This window comes from Candida parapsilosis, contig 005569 (assembly GCF_000182765.1).
Source record: "Candida parapsilosis strain CDC317 annotated contig 005569".
Taxonomy (NCBI): domain Eukaryota; kingdom Fungi; phylum Ascomycota; class Pichiomycetes; order Serinales; family Debaryomycetaceae; genus Lodderomyces; species Lodderomyces parapsilosis.
The window spans coordinates 267,168-285,683 of record NW_023503278.1 but is presented as its reverse complement, the minus strand read 5'-3'; the positions used below and the strand labels follow the sequence as shown (position 1 = coordinate 285,683).

The 18,516-nt window shown below is 38.3% G+C and overlaps 8 protein-coding genes across 8 annotated transcripts; 4 read left to right on the top strand and 4 right to left on the bottom strand. All coding sequences in view use genetic code 12, as the record gives it.

Annotated features, from left to right (window-relative positions):
* Positions 1-129: 129 nt before the first annotated feature.
* On the top strand, positions 130-1,458 carry CPAR2_101410 (ubiquinol--cytochrome-c reductase subunit; the record flags this gene model as incomplete). Its single annotated transcript, XM_036811479.1, has 1 exon — positions 130-1,458. One exon carries the CDS (start codon positions 130-132, stop codon positions 1,456-1,458), a length of 1,329 nt encoding a protein of 442 aa, XP_036663286.1.
* Positions 1,459-1,583: 125 nt separating this feature from the next.
* CAG1 (guanine nucleotide-binding protein subunit alpha) lies at positions 1,584-2,927 on the bottom strand (the record flags this gene model as incomplete). Its single annotated transcript, XM_036811468.1, has 1 exon — positions 1,584-2,927. The coding sequence occupies one exon, from the start codon at positions 2,925-2,927 to the stop codon at positions 1,584-1,586; it is 1,344 nt and encodes a 447-aa protein (XP_036663285.1).
* A 1,619-nt stretch (positions 2,928-4,546) lies between these two features.
* YNK1 (nucleoside diphosphate kinase) lies at positions 4,547-5,002 on the top strand (the record flags this gene model as incomplete). Its single annotated transcript, XM_036811457.1, has 1 exon — positions 4,547-5,002. The coding sequence occupies one exon, from the start codon at positions 4,547-4,549 to the stop codon at positions 5,000-5,002; it is 456 nt and encodes a 151-aa protein (XP_036663284.1).
* Positions 5,003-5,230: 228 nt separating this feature from the next.
* CPAR2_101380 (SAGA complex subunit) lies at positions 5,231-7,306 on the top strand (the record flags this gene model as incomplete). The annotated part of the gene is made up of 1 exon (XM_036811446.1): positions 5,231-7,306. The coding sequence occupies one exon, from the start codon at positions 5,231-5,233 to the stop codon at positions 7,304-7,306; it is 2,076 nt and encodes a 691-aa protein (XP_036663283.1).
* A 1,092-nt stretch (positions 7,307-8,398) lies between these two features.
* On the bottom strand, positions 8,399-10,498 carry GYP8 (Gyp8p; the record flags this gene model as incomplete). The annotated part of the gene is made up of 1 exon (XM_036811435.1): positions 8,399-10,498. The coding sequence occupies one exon, from the start codon at positions 10,496-10,498 to the stop codon at positions 8,399-8,401; it is 2,100 nt and encodes a 699-aa protein (XP_036663282.1).
* A 1,352-nt stretch (positions 10,499-11,850) lies between these two features.
* On the top strand, positions 11,851-13,047 carry CPAR2_101360 (uncharacterized protein; the record flags this gene model as incomplete). The annotated part of the gene is made up of 1 exon (XM_036811423.1): positions 11,851-13,047. One exon carries the CDS (start codon positions 11,851-11,853, stop codon positions 13,045-13,047), a length of 1,197 nt encoding a protein of 398 aa, XP_036663281.1.
* A 97-nt stretch (positions 13,048-13,144) lies between these two features.
* GRE3 (trifunctional aldehyde reductase/xylose reductase/glucose 1-dehydrogenase (NADP(+))) lies at positions 13,145-14,098 on the bottom strand (the record flags this gene model as incomplete). The annotated part of the gene is made up of 1 exon (XM_036811412.1): positions 13,145-14,098. The coding sequence occupies one exon, from the start codon at positions 14,096-14,098 to the stop codon at positions 13,145-13,147; it is 954 nt and encodes a 317-aa protein (XP_036663280.1).
* A 1,054-nt stretch (positions 14,099-15,152) lies between these two features.
* MIG1 (transcription factor) lies at positions 15,153-17,261 on the bottom strand (the record flags this gene model as incomplete). Its single annotated transcript, XM_036811401.1, has 1 exon — positions 15,153-17,261. The coding sequence occupies one exon, from the start codon at positions 17,259-17,261 to the stop codon at positions 15,153-15,155; it is 2,109 nt and encodes a 702-aa protein (XP_036663279.1).
* Between the last annotated feature and the right edge of the window lie 1,255 nt (positions 17,262-18,516).

The window sequence follows — 18,516 nt, the reverse complement described above, 5'->3', positions numbered from 1 at the left end:
CACCCAATTTCATTCAACTTTTGGACACCCTCCTCACATCTTCAATCAAACACTGTTGTGTATATCTGTATAACCTTTGTGTGGTTTCCAATTGTCGTTTTTTTTTTGTTTGAAGAACTATAGCTAATCATGATTCGTGGCTCATTAGTATTGAGAAGCGTTACAGCACGTCGTTTCATCTCAAGTGGTACCAAATACACCACCTTGTCCAATGGTATCACTGTCGCCAGTGAAACTATCCCAAATGCACAACATTCATCAGTTGGTTTATATTTCTCCGCTGGTTCAAGATCCGAACATCCTTACAATAATGGTGTTTCTGCATTGACAGCCACTGTCCTTTCACAACAACACAATGCTTCTGCTGATGGAGTTGTTGTAAGTGCTCAAAATGGAAGAGAATTCAATGGTATTGTTGCCGAAACCACCAATGACAACATTGAAGCTGCTGGAAAATTACTTTCCACCATTGCAACCAATGCTGAAGATATTGTTTCCAAGGCTGATTTCCAATTTGGTAAAAACTTTTTAACCAACCAAGCCAATGCACTTGAGGCTAATCCAAGATCAAGAGTTATTAGTCACTTGTCTGCCACTGCATACCAGGGTTACTCATTGGGTTTACCTAAATTGGGAACTGAAGAATCAATTTCAAACTTGGACCAACAAGATTCATTGCGTCATTTGTCCAAACATTTAGTTAATGACAACATTGTCATTTCTGCTGCTGGTAGCTTTGACCATGACAAGTTGGTTAATGCTATTGAATCAAACTTGAAGGTTGCTCAAGGTGTTAAGCCAGAGAAGAAGCCAGCTTCGTTTTTGGGATCAGAAGTCAGAATGAGAGATGACACTATGCCAAAAGCATACATCTCAATTGCTGTTCATGGCGAAGGCTTAAACTCTCCAGATTTATACACTGCTCAAGTTGCTGCCAAGATTTTCGGTAACTTCAACATCCACTCACCAAAAGCCCACTACAAATCATCGAAATTGTCATCGATTGTCCAAGAATACAACATTGTTGAAAAATACGAACATTTCTCAAAATCATTGTCTGATCATGGATTATGGGGATTCTATGCTGAAATCCCAGATAGATTCACCATTGATGACTTTGTCCACTTCACATTGAAGCAATGGAATAGATTATCCATTTCAATCAGTGAAGCTGAAGTTGCTAGAGCAAAAGCTCAAGTGAAAACTCATCTTTTAAGAGGATTGACTCATACTAAACGTGTTGCTACTCATAATGCTAGAGACATCTTGGCTGTTGGCCATCAAAAATCAATCACTGAAGCATTCCAAAAGATTGATGCGATCACTGTTGCTGATGTCAAGAAATGGGGTCAAAACAAGGTCTGGGATAGAGATATTGTTATTTCCGGAACTGGTTTGATTGAAGATTTGTTGGACTACAACAGAAACAGAAATGAAATGGCCATGATGAGATGGTAAGGAGGGGGAGAAGCAAAGAGAAAAGAGCACAAGAGAAAGAAGCTAAGCTGACATGTGTAGATGTATTTAATATACGATTTATCGACTTCATTGAGGGCGAAGATGAAGATGTAGTAACCATTATCTCACATGATTCCACTCTTTTTCAAATTCAGTTGAATGACAATATCAGCAACAGCACTCAATACAAACTTCATTGATTTTGTATCAGTAGCGCAAGTTCGATGGACATATATGGGTTTATTGGTCCTATTCATCTTTAAAAAATTCGTTTCAAAGAATTTAAGCGCTTCATCAACATCATCTCTCTTGCCCCTATAATCGGGGAAATACTTCTTTAGTGGGTTACGTTTGATCTTTTCTTCGAATATATCAATCTTATTCAAGAATAAAATGAAGGGGGTATTGACAAACCATTTTGAGTTGCACAATTGATCAAACAAGATGATTGACTCATGCATACGATTGACTCGTTCATCTTCAAATAACATTTGATCGTACTCGTTAATTGCAAGGACAAACAACACGGCAGTGATGTCATCAAAACAATGGATCCATTTCCTACGTTCGCTTCGTTGTCCACCGGCATCCAACACTTTGAATTGGAAGGAGTTGATGGTGAAGTTGGTCTCTGTGATACCTGTGGTTTTGATTCGTCCTTTCAAAATGTCCAAGTCAGAACACAAGTAACTAGGGTCAGCAAAGTTGAAGACATTGTCAAAGTAGTACTCAGCGCTGCTCTCAAATTGAAACTCATTTGATCGTTCAAAACATTTCTTGATACCGGAATCATTGGCCCACAATTGATGTATTGATTCAGCAATATCGTGGCGCGAGTAACGAGGCTGTTCATTACCATTGTTGTTACCGCCACCAACAACAGCTTGTGGGATACCTGACAAAACTTCGTCTCTGATTTCGGGGTCAATCTCATCGTTATTGGCACTAGTGTCGTTTCCTTTTTGTCCAGGATCGCCTAAAAACCCAACCACCCCGGTGCTATTCAATTTCCGCTTCATTTTTATCTTTTCATCATATTTCAAAATATAATCATTCAAGAAATTGGTTCCACCAGCAATACTAGTATCAATTTGAGTCAAGGCGTCACTACGTAACACGCATCTCTTGAACGGAATCAATGCACTATTAGGCTGGTCGCAATCTAGACGGATTTTCAATTTTCGAGCTTGAATAATCAAGATTTTCATACTTTGAATCACGTCACACCATATAATGTTTGAATATTGCATTCGTTCTTGGTGTGAGAATCCTCCCTTGTGTAATAGCTTGAGTTGTTTCAATACCGTTGATTTACCACTTTCACCTGCGCCTAGTAATAACAACTTGACGCCGTTTTTAGCATTGGCTTTGTTCAAGTGTAAGGATTGTTCTATGGCATCGTTGATTTGTTTGTCTTGCAAGAACGGATCTTGTTCGTCTTGAACTGGTATACTTGCGCCACACCCCATTTTTGGAAAAATAGATAAACAGGTGTTGTTTGCAACGGGGTAAGTTGGTGATCTGACTTGGTGCGTTTACTTTAGTCGTCAAACTGGATGGTGCTGTTCCTTGAGAAGCAAAAAGGAAAAGAGGCTGCAGTGGAAGGAACATGGACGTGACGGGAGTTCAAGAATCCCAAAACTTAATATCTTGAATGCCGTAACAATATATTGTACTTATAAATTATAATAGTTTATTTTTTTTTTTGCGGCCATGTTAATTTTTGCATCAGTTTGTGATTTTCTTCTCTAAACTACTGTTTCAGATTCACTAATTGGGAAGTCTTTCCTAATGTTAAACTCTGTTTTCAGGTACCCGTCATCAAAGCCATAAAACGGGAATGTATGGATGGTGAACTTTATCTTCGTGGCTTTCGGGAGGAGTAGTAATGATATAGTATATTTATTATCTACAGAGTGGGATTTTGAGACGACCTTTTCTTATTTTCGGTTTGGAGAACCTTGAAATGGATGATAAAGTTTGAGTCGTCTACAATATATAAAAGGTGTTAATCACACAAACACTCTGTAATATATGTGTTAACTCAATACGATATTCACTAAGTTGATTAGTTATTCATTAGTTTCTCTATAGAATCTCACTGGGTTCCGGATGAAGCACACATATTTATATCTTTAAATCATTAGAGATGTGACACCATATATTACTATGTATCACATCACATATTCATATATTGTGTTATTTTCTGAAAACACCATTAGTTATGGTTCTTGGTATCACGCAATACTTCACCTGTATTAATTACCACATTATATGAGATCTCACCATTGATTATCTCACAATCCTGTATACATTCCGCATTGAACCATAACCAGTACGTATCCTAAATACCATCACGTATCATAGTTCATGAATAAGGCTACAGCATTATCACCTCACAACAATGGACACAAACCGATATTAACTCATAACTATCTTGAAGATCGTATAGAAGAGAGGAGCAATATGGAGAACTATCGAATGCGCTAAATAATTCGATACTTCCCCGTACAGTACATTGGACTTAAGAAATCTCCGTCCGAGCTTTCAAAGAAAAAATGTCAAAACTCAAGATGGGTCGTAATACAAAAATTGGTATCCTTCAAAGCATCGCTTTCACTTGCGACTTACGTGGCCCCGAACTTGGCTATTTTCGAATGTTTATGAAGGGATTGACACAGTTGGGTGAGCCAACCCATTGAAACACACTTTGCACATTTTATTCAAGTCTCATTGTATACATTTTGATTACACTATAGCTCTCAATAGGTGCCACCATGGTCATGACAAGATGCTGATCAAAACGGTATGAGGGCATGAATTTGGGGAGAAGGAAATCAATACTCAACATCACTTAGCTCGTCACTCATCGAACTACGTGTGATTACCTTTACAGAAATGGATCTTTCAATTGGCGTCAACAGGAATTGAAATTGGAGTGTCAAACGTGTTCCTCATTTTGTGCAACCCCAATTGGATGAATTTTTTTTTTTTTTTTCAGCAAAAATTTTTCAACGTTTCATTTCGTATCCTTCTTTTCCCTTTTCTTTTAATCAACTCAATTCATATAATCCCCACCCCTTATACAATGTCAGACGAAAGAACTTTTATTGCTATCAAACCAGACGGTGTTCAAAGAGGTTTAATCTCAGCCATTCTTGGTAGATTCGAAAACAGAGGTTACAAATTGGTTGGAATCAAATTGGTTCAACCAACTGAATCATTGTTGAGAACTCACTACGAAGATTTGCAATCCAAGCCATTCTTCCCATCATTGTTGAGCTACATGTTGAGTGGTCCAGTTTTGGCTACTGTTTGGGAAGGTAAGGATGTTGTTAAACAAGGTAGAGCTATCTTGGGTGCTACTAACCCATTGCAAAGTGCTCCAGGTACCATCAGAGGTGATTTCGCAGTTGACATGGGTAGAAACGTTTGTCACGGTTCTGACTCTGTTGAATCTGCCAAGAAGGAAATTGACTTGTGGTTCAAGAAAGAAGAGTTGGTTGATTACAAACCAGCTTTGTTCGGTTGGATCTACGAATAGATGTGTTTAGGTTAATAGGATAGCTAGATGAAGGTCAACGTGCTAACACAATTGTCTAAGGTTGAAACTGTAGGACATCCCATAACTCTTAATTCCAATGATCTTCCTCTTCCTTTTAGAGCCAAAGAAAAAAAAAAAGTCAACTTAGAGAGTACAAAGATCAACTCGAGTTAACTAAATAGTAACTGACTGCCACTGCCACTCTTTCCCCCCACCACTTGCGTAGAAATGGCTTCAATTGAGCAAGATGACCTATTCAATGCTGAAGATGATGATATGGAAGATGAATATCAAGACAATGAAAACAGCCAAGATTACGACATGGAGCCCGAGGATAATCAGTTAGACAACGACAATGATGATCAAGAGGAAGACGATATGATTGAGGGCGGAGAAGACGATGAAATGGAAGAAGAAGATGATGAAGAAGATGAGGAAGAGGGGGAAGGCAGCGAAGAAGGGGATGAAGAGGATGGAGATGAGGATGTGGAGGGTGAGGAAGAGGGGGAAGAAGTAGTGGGCGAGGTCGATGCCGGGGCAAATGCCGAGGCTATAGCTGATGACAAAGAAGATGAGATTGTTGCCAGATCGCCTATTGATGAAGATAAACCACTCGCGGAGCAGACAGAGAAACTAATACAGAACTCTCCTCAAAACGATAAAGTGGATGCCCTAGAATATGAAACTAATGCGATAGAAGCGCCCTCAGATACAGCTCAGGAGAACACGCCATCGAAACCATCACAAGACACACAAATGGATTCAGAATCCCCTAAATCACTATCCACCGAACCGACAAGAGAAGAGCTAGTCAAGGACATTGAAGAATCAGAAACTAGTTTGCCATTTCGTGAACAAATCATCGCTAAAGCTCGAAAAGCCACCGATTTTGACATTATTCCTCAAGTTGCCATACCATATACATCTCAATGTCATGCATTAGCATTTACTCAAGGTCCTAAATGGATCCTTACTGGTGGTGAAGATGGATTTATAAGGAAATATGATTTCATACAGTCAGTTGAAGGGAAAGCACCATTGACAATGGCACAAAAGCATAACCTAACTGACTCATTATCCAATGGTGGTGTTATATGTTCATATTGGGAGAACGAACAACCACTAACTCGCAAACAATTGATGAAGCAAAATCCAAAACTAAAAGATTCAGATTTTTCAACTGGTAGTGTATCGTACGAACCAAAAGTGAATCCCGTGTACGCTTTGGAAGCTGAGCGGAATGGCTTGTGGTGTTTATCAGGATTGCTTTCAGGAGGCATAAGTCTCTACACAATGAGATATAACGAAGGTACAATTCACCACTATTTCAACCATGGAACTTCTCAATATCGACGAAGGGGTCATACCGATGCTGTCAGTGCCCTAAGATTGAATCAAGAGCAGGATAGATTTCTTAGTGGATCATGGGACAAGACGATTAGAGAATGGGATTTGAATACAGGAAAGACAACAATTGAATTCTTGCCTTCGTCAGGACAAATTTCAAACATACAGTATCGACCTAATGGGTTGGAAGATGTGAGATTTACAATCATTGATGACTCGGGGGACGTATCCAATGAGAGCAATAAAGCAAATGATGATGATGATGTCGATTCGTTATTTGGTGACAGTGATCAAGAAGAGAAACAACAAGAGGATGATCTTCCAACACGAGACCAAGACGCAAAGTCCTCACCAAAGGAAGCGCAATCAAAATTACACACAAACTCAAATATATTTATGAGTTCAAGTAGCGATGGAACAATAAATATATGGGATATTCGATTAAACCAACCAGTCATACGATTAGGCGTTTCAGAAGGGACTCCACCATGGTGTATGTCACTGACATGGTCTAATGATGGAGATTTCATATATGCTGGACGACGTAACGCAACAATCGAAGAATTGTCAATCAAAATGCCACACAAGAGATCCAAGTCGGGACATCACAAAGACACCATGATCCCCAATGTATCGAAATTGTTGCAGTTTCCTAAGATCAGTGGTCCCGTTAGCGCACTAAGCACAATGCCCAATAAGGATTTCTTGCTTTGTGGATCAAATGATAATATACGGTTATACAATTTACGTCTTTATGATGATTTGAATAATATGGAGGTGAATTTGAAGAAACAAGCGACCCCATTCTTAATTGTTCCTGGACATCATGGGGGTATGTTGTCGCACTTGTATGTTGATGAAACTGGTAGGTTTATGGTTAGTGCTAGTGGGTATAGAGGTTGGGGTCACGGACAGTATACTGATACAGTGTTGATTTATGAAATAGACTTTGAGTAGTGTTACATATATGAATATAAATCGTGCACATAATCTTTGTCTTATAACAGATTAAATTAAACTAAAGAGATTCTAAATGGCAAGTGGATGAGGTCGCGATGATCAGAAATACATTATCTATAAAAGTGAAGAGAATAGCGAGCTCTCTACATCTAATTGACGTCATGAATAACAGGTTTACAAATCGTATATTTGGACCTATAATTGCACCCCCACGAGGAACACACAACTTTCTTCGTCATGTTGCTTGACAGATGCGATTATATCGTCACGAAAGCTCGTTCTAGCGATTCAGTAGGAAGTTAGTATTAAGCCCAACTTTAATTGTGTTAGCTTTCGCCAATACGATACACAAACCACTAGGAAAAAGAGACCTTCTACAAAACAAAAGTCCAACATTTCACACATAGATTTGACCCAGTCACATACTAGGTTGTCCCTTTTGAAAGTTTCCCGTAGTTAATGTGCTAGTGAAAGATGACACTTGACTTATACAGCACCAATGAAAATTAAACGACATCAAAGACACCGATTTTCATTCATGACTGATGTCATATATCGTGATCATCTCACTCAATGAAAGGGCAAAATATTCACAGTAGTAAACATAAAAGCTGCATTTCACTGGATCGAAGATTTGCGACTCCATGTGAATGCATGAGGGAACAGTTGATGCGAGATATCCTTGCAAATGGACGGTAACCCCCTTCACGGCAGAGACAATGGAGACATCAAATCATTAAGACAATACGCACACTCAATTGCCAGGAATGGACACGCTGGAATTCTTGTTAAAGACAAGCTAAAACAAAGACACTCCAGAAATTAGAACCGGTCCACAACACACCTGTCAAAGGATCCGACAACACTTCACGACTTGTCGTGATGCTTATCAAGAACCACTAGCGTGTTGAAAACAAGCGTGAAGAAATTCTGTTCCCGTTTTTTGCTTTTTTTTGAAAGTGACTCCTATTTATATTTTTTCTAGAATTGCTAGTACGTGCAATACATTAAAGTAACACGAGGAACAAATTAATATACAACGTAAATGAATTGAAAATGGATTAGGAATAGGGAGGGAGGTAATCTTTGTTATTCGAATCGGTAAATTGTATGTTGTAACGTTCCTGTGCCAACTTGAAGGATATTCTTCAGTGGCATGGACGTGGATGTGGTTCCCGAAAGCGTCTTGCTAAAAAAAGAACCAATTACCTGTAAACCATCCTTCACATCATTGATGACTTCACCATTTAGAATATACTTGTAATCATAGTTTTTGACAATGAATAAATGAATAAAGACTCCAATGACACCAACAGTTATCGATATTCTATAGATGTTGCTCCATTTGAACCAGGTCCAAGATCTGCTCACCGTGGATTTACTGTTATCACCTTCATCATTGTCATTGATTTCATCAGGTGATGAGAATATCGATTTGAATAACCGTGAGGATGTAAATTTATGAATTGATTGTGACGTATTTAATGTCAATGATGAGCTAAGAGAGTTCAAATTCGAGCTTTCAATGTCTGATTCATCTTCATATGATGACAGGAGTGAATTGTGTAATAGATCTTCCTCCTCCTCTTGTTTTTTCATCAATTGTTGTTGTTCTTGCAATTCATCAAGAACTTGTTTATGTATTTCGTCGTCTTGAGTTTGTATTAGTTCTGTTAATTTGTTCTCATTGAAGAAAAGTGAGTTGTGCTGTTCATCAATCTCATTTAGACTATGTTTAGGCGAAGATGTCGCTAGTAGGACTGAATGTTGGTTGTATTGTTCAAACCATTTGTGCCATGTTTGATCAGAATTGACTAATTTTTCAACAGGGTGAGCTTCGAAAATATCATTCGCCTTCTCAAGAATCTTTTTCAAATTGGAGTCGGTCAATTCATCAAATAATTGAGTTGGTGAAAGGTGTGTATGGACTAAATCAGAATCAACCGAGGTGAATTCTTTCTGCTCCGGATCCAACTTCAATGCATCCCAGATTTTTGGTTTCAACACTATAATCGAGGAGGCATAGATATAGACATTTATGAGCACCGTGTTGTGATTCAACACCTGATCCCAAATATGCAAAATATGATTCAAATTGGTCAAATCATGAGAATAAAAAGTCAAGATTGATGATAATGGTTGAAGAAACTTATAGTCAAAGTGGCCGTTCAACATTTGGTACGAAGTGGATGTTTGTTTAATCAATTGAAACAACTGTTGATCAACCGATTCTATTATCGCTGGGATTAATCGCAAATGATCAACAGACAAGTTTATGTCAGTCACCATGAAATCTCTCAAATGTAAAATAGTCAATTTTTCCAATAATTTGAACGCCAAGTCTTGATCAATATCTTCTTCAATTAGTTCATTGTGATTTGCTTTATAACACACAAGTAACACAATACTAGCAATGTCATGATATCCTTGATAATAGTTTAAACTAGGATACTTCCTCAATACCTTAATGATCAAGTTTAGCAAGATCTTCTTCAACGAGTTCACCTCTGATGTGCTCAAAATGGTTGCAAAAGAAGAACCCTTTTCCAATTGTTCGCTGATCTCAACCGATGACGTCACTGAAGATGAGGATGACATTGAATGTATTGTGGTATTATGCACCACCGATTGTATGTGATTCAAGATAGTGAATGATCGTTGAATATCTAATTTCACCTGATCTTCATCCTTGTGTTGTGGTAAATCAAGATTATTAAGATTCTCCAATAGTGATTCTGGGGAAAATGTGGAGACAGAGGCACATGCAGGACTTGATAGTAGTGATGTGGTAGGTGCACTATCCAGCGACGCTATTCGTAAATATCGGCACCATGCATCCACTCTATCCTCCTCCGCTTCTTCTTCCTCGTCCCCCTCTTCCTCGTTTTCACTCTTGATTGTTTGATCAACATCCTTTCTCACCAATTCATTTTCGGTCCCCAACGCACCCAAAACTGCCTCTTCTTGTTCTTTTTCAATTAAATGCTGTATAGCTCGTAATTTATCCTCTTTTATTTCCTGTACAAATGACTCTTCTAGAGGACCTTGTAACCGTCTCAATGCCGTCTCTCCTTCCATATGCACCCAATTGTCATTCTGAGAACTTGATGTTGATGATGTCCTTGATGATACAACGGGTGATGTAGAGTATGACTCGATTGTCACTTCAGAATTGCTCATACTGGACATGTCTTGGTGATAACTGTATGAGAAATTCAGCAAGTCATTAAAAAGAAGAGCGATGTAGTTAAATTAGTGGAGGATTCGAAAACGGAATGGGTCGAGAATCACTTCAAAGTAGATAAAAATGTATATCAGTGGTAACAACAGTCTGGAAGTATAGTCTTGAGCGTTGTGGTTTTGTTTAGATTCTGAGATGGTCTCTTATCATTTACGAAAGTCCTTGCCAAATCTTCTGTTTCTCTTTTTGAACTAAATGAATTGTTATCAAATACACTACCATATGCTACCATATGGTTTAAAGATAAAACAATAGGGCCACAGTTTTTCATGAAGAACCCTAATCAGCCATTGGTTTAGAACAATGGCAACCTTGAAACTGTAAAGTACAGAGAAAACTTATAGACAAAAACGTTTCACTTTTCAACTTTTCCTTCTTTCCTGTTCTCTTTAAAATCGTATTATCAAGTCAATTCGAAAACCGACAATAATACTGGGTAATCACCAAACAAACCAATTGCGTAAATTACAAAATATCCAAGATATTCATCTCTATTTGTCTTATTTTCTTGGAATTCCTGACCTCACGAATGTTCAAAAGGTCAATTCCTCTTCACTGAAACCAATATAATTTGAAAGCTACGACCATGAATGTTCGATAGTGGACGATCGGGAAGATGAAGGGGTGGTAGAGGAGCCAAGGTACTAAAAGAGAAAGTAAAGACATACACAGATGACTTTCCCACCATTAACGAAGCAATTGACCATATATAAGGATCTGGCTACTTTGTCAAAGAGGGTCAAGGTAAAAGAACAAAGCTCACTTGCAAAGGTGACCGATGCAGGTATTATGTTCGAGTCACCTAAAATCCAAAAAGGAAATTCTTTATCCAAGAAGGGTTCATCATTATGGTGATTTGCCATTCCATCAGCTTCCAAGAGGTCGACCGTATGGTACCGATGATGTTGATTTTGAACCTAGCATCAAGCGTAGCATTGTCCAAGGTCGTGATTAAGTGAGCTACATGGAGAAGCTCTTTATCTGGCAATAGGTCTCTCCTTAGTCACAGTTCATCTTCGTGCTGTGTAATAAATTTATAATCTTATAATGACTTTGTTTGTAGTTTAGAATAAATGTGGTACCAAGAGGCTTGCTCAACAGATCTACACTTCATAACATATCTTATTAGAAAGTTAATTAGCCTGTGTGGCTATTCATTGGGGGGAATCGACGGATTTTCCTCATGTTTATTTATTTTCTGGGGTACTAAATATCGAGGGAGATCGGCGATTCCCAGTTGGAAAAATCACCGCCCGTCGACATTATTCCAACCAGCACAATCCAACCACCACCGAAAAAAATGTCAATTCAACAAGTAAAGCCCATTTCAGACAAGATTGAAATCACATGGACTGATCCCAACCCATCTGGAACCTCCACTTACCACAACATTTGGCTTCGTGATAATTGCCATTGTTCAGAATGCTACTATCCGTTGACAAAACAACGCTTGCTCAATTCAGCAACAATTGATCCAAATATCCACAGTAAACTGATTGATCATGATAGTGAAACAGTCACTATTGTATGGGATTCCAATCACAAGTCTCAATATGATGCTCATTGGTTAAGAATCCATTCGTATGAGCCTCGATTGATTCCCATGGAGGACAAGTTGTCTGGTGCCAAGACGAAGTTGGTACAAAAGTTATGGCAGGTTGGAGATATTGAAATGGACTTGCCTCATGTTGACTACAATTCTGTCATGCAATCATCTGTTAAGTCAGATAATGAAGACGCTATTAAAGATTGGTGTTTAAAAATCTGGCAATTTGGATTCTGTTTGATTGATAATGTGCCAGTGACTCCAGAAGACACTGAGAAACTTTGTGAGCAACTAAACTATATTCGGCCAACTCATTATGGTGGGTTTTGGGACTTCACTTCAGATTTAGCCAAAGCTGATACTGCATACACCAATTTCGACATCAGTAATCATACTGATGGAACCTACTGGCTGAATTCACCAGGGTTGCAATTATTCCACTTGCTTTACCATGATGGAACTGGTGGTACTACTTCATTAGTTGATGCTTTTAAATGTGCGGAAATCATGAAGGAGAAGTATCCCGAAAGCTATGAAATCTTCACTAGGCTACCCGTCCCTGCTCATTCTGCCGGTGAAGAGAAAGTTTGTATTCAACCCGATATTGCCAACCCCATTTTCAAATTAAACAAACAAGGAGAATTGATTCAAGTAAGATGGAACCAAAGTGATCGATCAACAATGGATTCATGGGATGATCCTAATGATGTAGTCAAATTTTATCAAGCTATAAGACACTGGGTTCTGATTATTACCGATCCTGAGAATGAGCTTTGGTACCAAATGAAGCCTGGTCAATGTTTGATTTTCGATAATTGGCGTGTGTTGCATTCACGTAGTGAATTTACTGGCAAACGAAGATTATGCGGGGCATATCTCGAAAGAGATGATTTTGTATCGAGGTTAAAGTTGTTGACATTGGGTAGAGAAGCTGTATTAGATGCTATTTGAAGTGTAATTATATAACAATTGAATGAGAAGAAAAACAAAGAAAAAAAAAAACCGTTTTATATTTACTATTTCTATTTAACCACTATAGGCTCCTCCTCTAGACAAAGATTGGAATGTGATCCCAATCCCAAGGGTCATTAAACCTCAACCCTTTATCCAACTTGTTGATTGCCTCCAAATCCTCTTTACTCAACTCGAAATCATTAACATTCAAGTTTTGCGCCAAACGATCAGGATTGTTTGATTTTGGAATCACGGCAATACCTCTTTGAGTAGCCCATCTTAACAACACTTGAGCCAGTGATTTCTTATGTTTGGAAGCAATGGACTTGATAGTTTCATGATCAAACAAAGTTGGTGTATCCAATGCCTTTTTACTTTCCAATTCCAAAAATGATTGAGGTCCAAATGAAGAATAACCAGTGATGGCAATTCCTTGAGATTGAACAAATTCAATCAATCTTGGTTGTTGTAAGTATGGATGGTGTTCAATTTGCAAAACAGCAGGTTTAATCTTGGCACCGCGTACTAAATCGTAAATCAACCCACCATTGAAATTGGAAATACCAATGGATCTGATTTTTCCCTTTTGCACCAAGGATTCCAAAGCTCTCCAAGTATCCAACAAAGGAACATTTTCATAATGAAATTTATCACCATCACCACAGTAAAATCCAGGTGGATATTTCTCTTCAATGGGGACAAATTTGAATGCAATGGGGAAATGAATCAAGAATAAATCAAGATACTCCAAATTCAAATCAGACAAGGTCTTGTTTAATGCAGTTTCAACATTTTTAGGATCATGGTAGTTGTTCCATAATTTGGATACAACAAATAATTCATCACGTGAAACAAGTCCTTCATCAATAGCACGATTGATTCCTTCACCAACTTCTTTTTCATTGCCGTAATCTTGAGCACCATCGAATAATCTGTAGCCAACTTTAATTGCATTGTAGATTTGGTCGGCAGCAGTCTCGTTGGTGACTTTCCAACATCCAAAGCCAACAATTGGCATTTCGTGTCCTGAATTTAATTTAATGCTCATAATGGGAGTAGTAGTAGTGTAGTTGCGCTGTGTGCGAATTGTGTGGATGAATCTTTTGCTGGTAATTGAAAGTAGAGAACTTGATCTGGTATTTATATTGTGGAGTAGCGTATAACAATGTGGTCTGATCATCCAATAGGAGTAATAAACTGCCCTTATTGCATTGTATACATCATATGTATAATCCTCCCGACGTAAGTCAAAATGTTGAACAAAAAAGGGTTTGAGTTACACAAAAGTATCATGTTTGCTACTTTATATAATGCAATGTAACATCAATGTATCACGCTCTCCCCAACAACGAGATCTTACTTAAAACAATAAATAGTGGAGGTACACATGACAAAGATGAACCACAAACAAAGGTTGATCATAACAAATGTACAAAAGCTCAATACAAGAAGTAAGGCACAATACCATGAATGCAATGTGAAAGTGGGGTGGGGTTCATATTTGTTTGAGTTTTGTGCTTTTTCCACTCTCGGAGTAATTATACGCCAAAATAAAGAAACGTAAGCACTATTGCCACCACCTTGGCGGTCTGTTTGAGCATTACAATGGAGCAGAACATTATCGCTAATGAATCAGAGAAACACATAACGTACGAAAATGAGCTTGAAAAAAATATAATCTAACCGAGTGTCTGATTGCCTTCACGGGTCCTATTGAAGTTTTGCCTTCAACCCCAAACATCAACAAAATTTCGTGAGACCTAATTAGCTCTTGCCTACCTCCATTTTAAGATCCTCTACACAAAACCGAGCTGAAACATAAATGAACACTTGTGGGTATATTTTGTCCTTTCGCTAATTCATGCCCATACTATAGATTTTTACTCCATTAGGACCAGAATAAAACGGCTGACTGCGTACCATTTGTGTATTACTGCGTCTAAATTCAAACGTTTTCTTGCAAGATATATCTATTACATTTCCCTCAAGGTAACAACTTATAGACAAACTATGGAAACCATATCGTACGATTTTGATCCTGTGTTGCCCCAACACCAAAAACACCATCTTGTGCTTCAAAAAGTTTTGTATTGTTTTCTTTTCTAGCTCAACAAATTACTGACACTCATCGCCGTAGTAGCCATATTGTTATTTGCATTGTTTGTCAATTTCTCCGTTACAACAGACTCTTGACTTGAGTTACCTTCATCCCCCCTATCAGTAGTCTCATTGCTGCTAGTAGCTTTAGGCATATTTTTCAAAGAAGTAAAACTCAAGACTGACCTGATAGGAGGTAATTGTGTACCAGTAGTAGCTATACTATCATCCGATTTCAGAATTGATGCATCAACTTGAGGTATCTTTTTTGATTCTTCACCATTATCACTTTTGTTGGTATTATCTTGTAATGAAAACTGACTGGGTTGTGAAACATCAACCGAGCCTTCTTGTTCTTCCTCTGCATGTAGTTGGGGTGATTGACTAGGTGTTTGTAATGGAGTCTCACTGGGTGATATTATAAAACTCGAGTTGAATTTACGGGCATTAGCACCACTCAAATGAACTGACGATGGATGATTGGGCGTAGTGGTTGATAAAAGCACTGGTGAATTTGGTCTTGATTTCTTAGACACATGGTTCAATCCAGTGGAGCTGCCACCGCCATTTGGATTATTGTAAAATTCCAAATTTAATGATGTTGATGAAGGTTGCTTTGGAATGTTTAAATTGGATCGACTTTGAGATTTGGTCATTGTTGCACTAGTTGGGAATTTCAATGGTGTCATTCTCGTCAAGCTGGAAAGATTAGACAAGTTTGTTGATGAATTGGACGATCTAATCTTACTATTTAACGAAGAAAGTGAAGTTGATGATGACGAATTGCCATTGAATAACCTGTGTCCACTGCTGTTGTTGCCCTTTTGTTGGAAATATTCATGAAGGTTGCTGAATGATGGAACAGCAGTAGTGGCAGCAGATGGGGTTGCAGTGGTAGTACCACTGAATTGATGTTGCGAAGATGGTGGCATGGCTGCAGACGATGAATATGAAGCATCGCTGTCTGGAGATGTACCCAATGATTGTATCGAAGACTCAGGATTACTAAACACTCGTTGGTTTTCCGATAGTATGCTGGAAGAAGATTGTGACTTCAGTAGATTTGGATTATTGCTAAAGTGTTGTTGTTGATGTTGATGCTGGTGTTGGTAATGACGTTGTGGGAATGGGGGTGATACATTCACCGGATTACTGCTATGACTCAAGTTGTATGACCTTATAGCATCAGATGATATTGTTCGCGAACTTAAAGCGGGACGTTGATTGTGGTGATGGTGATGATGGAACTGGTGCATGCTTGAGTTATTGTCCTGCGTATTGGTACCGACTTTTTGTGGATACCCTGTCCCGTTATTTTGCATGTTGGTTGGTGAAGATGGGATTGAAAATATAGCAGATCCTTGTTGTTGATAATGTGAAGGTATGGGTTCACGAATGGATACTTTACTCAATGGTGTGGGTTCTCTGCTCACGTGTTGTTGTTGTTGCTGTTGTTGTTGCTGTTGTTGTTGTTGCTGTTGTTGTTGCTGTTGTTGTTGCTGTTGTTGTTGATGATGTAGAGCCAGTGCTGGAGAAACTGATGACTCGGGAGTTAATTGAAAGTGTTGCTGCGGCTGTTGCTGTTGCTGCGGCTGTTGCTGTGACGGATTCACTGGTTGTGTTTGTGTTTGTGGATGGGGTACCACTGGCTGCATATACCCATTAGCATGGGGTACTATATACACGGGATATGGTTGATGATAAATCGTATTACCGTTACTATCAACTGAAACCGATACAGGTGGATGAGGAACACCGGCAGGATAATGGCTCATTGCAAGCGGATGTGGTTGCACTTTTTGTGAATGGTCAGGGTGTACACTAATAGGAATAGGTTGCACCATATTGAGGTTGCTATTGTCATCATTCTTGCTCTTTCTTTTTCTTGATGATGGGTTGTTGTGTATCCTCAAGTGTCTAGTTAACTCATCTGATCTACTAAAACGTTTGGTACACCCAGGAAATGTACAAGCATGAGGTTTTTCTCCAGTGTGGGTTCTAATATGTCTTGTTTGATGTTCTAAACGATGAAATGCCTTGTCACAAAATGTGCACTTGTAAGGTCTGTCTTCCTTATTCTTCTTTTCCTTTATTGTTAGTTGTGGTGTTGTCATCTTGAAATGAGGGTCTAGTGAATGATTTGTAAGTCTAGTTTTTGCTTTGTGAATCCAGGGAGAGCAATCCTTCTTATTGGTTCTCCAACGTTGAACTGAAACGTAATAGCAGGGGGTGGATGTAATTCAGTAGAGAGGTATCTTATCTGCTTCCTCTTCTAATTAACTCTTATTCAAATAGCTTGATCAAGTATACTTTATGTGTTTTTTATTAAAAAAAGGAAAATGGAAAGTGAAAATTATTTATCAAGTGCAAATGATATAATGTCTCTTCGCCAAACTTCTTCATCTGCTGTTCTTGTTCTATTGCAGAAAATTTAAAGTTGGAAAAAGAAGAACAAGAAAAAAAAATAAAATAAAATAAAATAAAATAAATGCAGCAGTTTTGTGTAATTGTTGCTACTTTGTATTTTCTCCGGATACTCATTTACATGCAGGATGAAGCTTAACTCATATCTTATTGTGTACGTAAATTACAAGCTCGCAAACGATCTACTTCACATTAAAAATATAGTAGGTAAATGCCTCACTCATAACCACTTAGTAAACGTGAAGCTTCTTACTTTTCAGTGTATGATTATAAACAAAACATCACGCTGTTGCCATTGTCTCCCCGTGGTTACGTGTTTTGTTTTTTTTTTTTTTCAGTGCACGATGTGGGGGTTAAGTGGGGGAGGGGGTTAAGATCTGGAAAGATAACAAAGAGATACACTGAGACGTACAGTGAGTCTGGGGTTAAACTTTCGACACAGTAATCATATTTGATCAGGTGCCGAGCGATTGAGGTCGCCTGTCTTTATTCAACATTACAGCATCGTCTATTGATTATCTTTTTGTTTTTCTTGTCCCCATTTCTTAGTTAGGTTTAAGCCTAGATTTAGATTTGTATCTTAGTAATGTGATGTTGAGAAGGAAAAAAAAAATTGAGAACAATAACCTCAAGATTAACGAAAGAAGATTGTTCACTATACATTTGCTACTACAATAGGAGACCAAATGATGTTAGTACTCATGTAAGTTTTAGCCTCCCTTGAATTTGCTCTACTCGCACCCTCCGCCACACATCGTACTCTTGTCACGTCCAACATCTCAGTGGTGAAAGATGAGTGTTTCTCGTCAAGGAGGCAATTGAGTGCTGTGAATTATTGGTGTAGACACGACCCTCCACCACGTTTGCAACTAAAAAAAAAAAGAAGAAAAAGAAATTCAAACTCAATAAACAATTTATCCGAGCATTAACAAAGAAACAATAAGT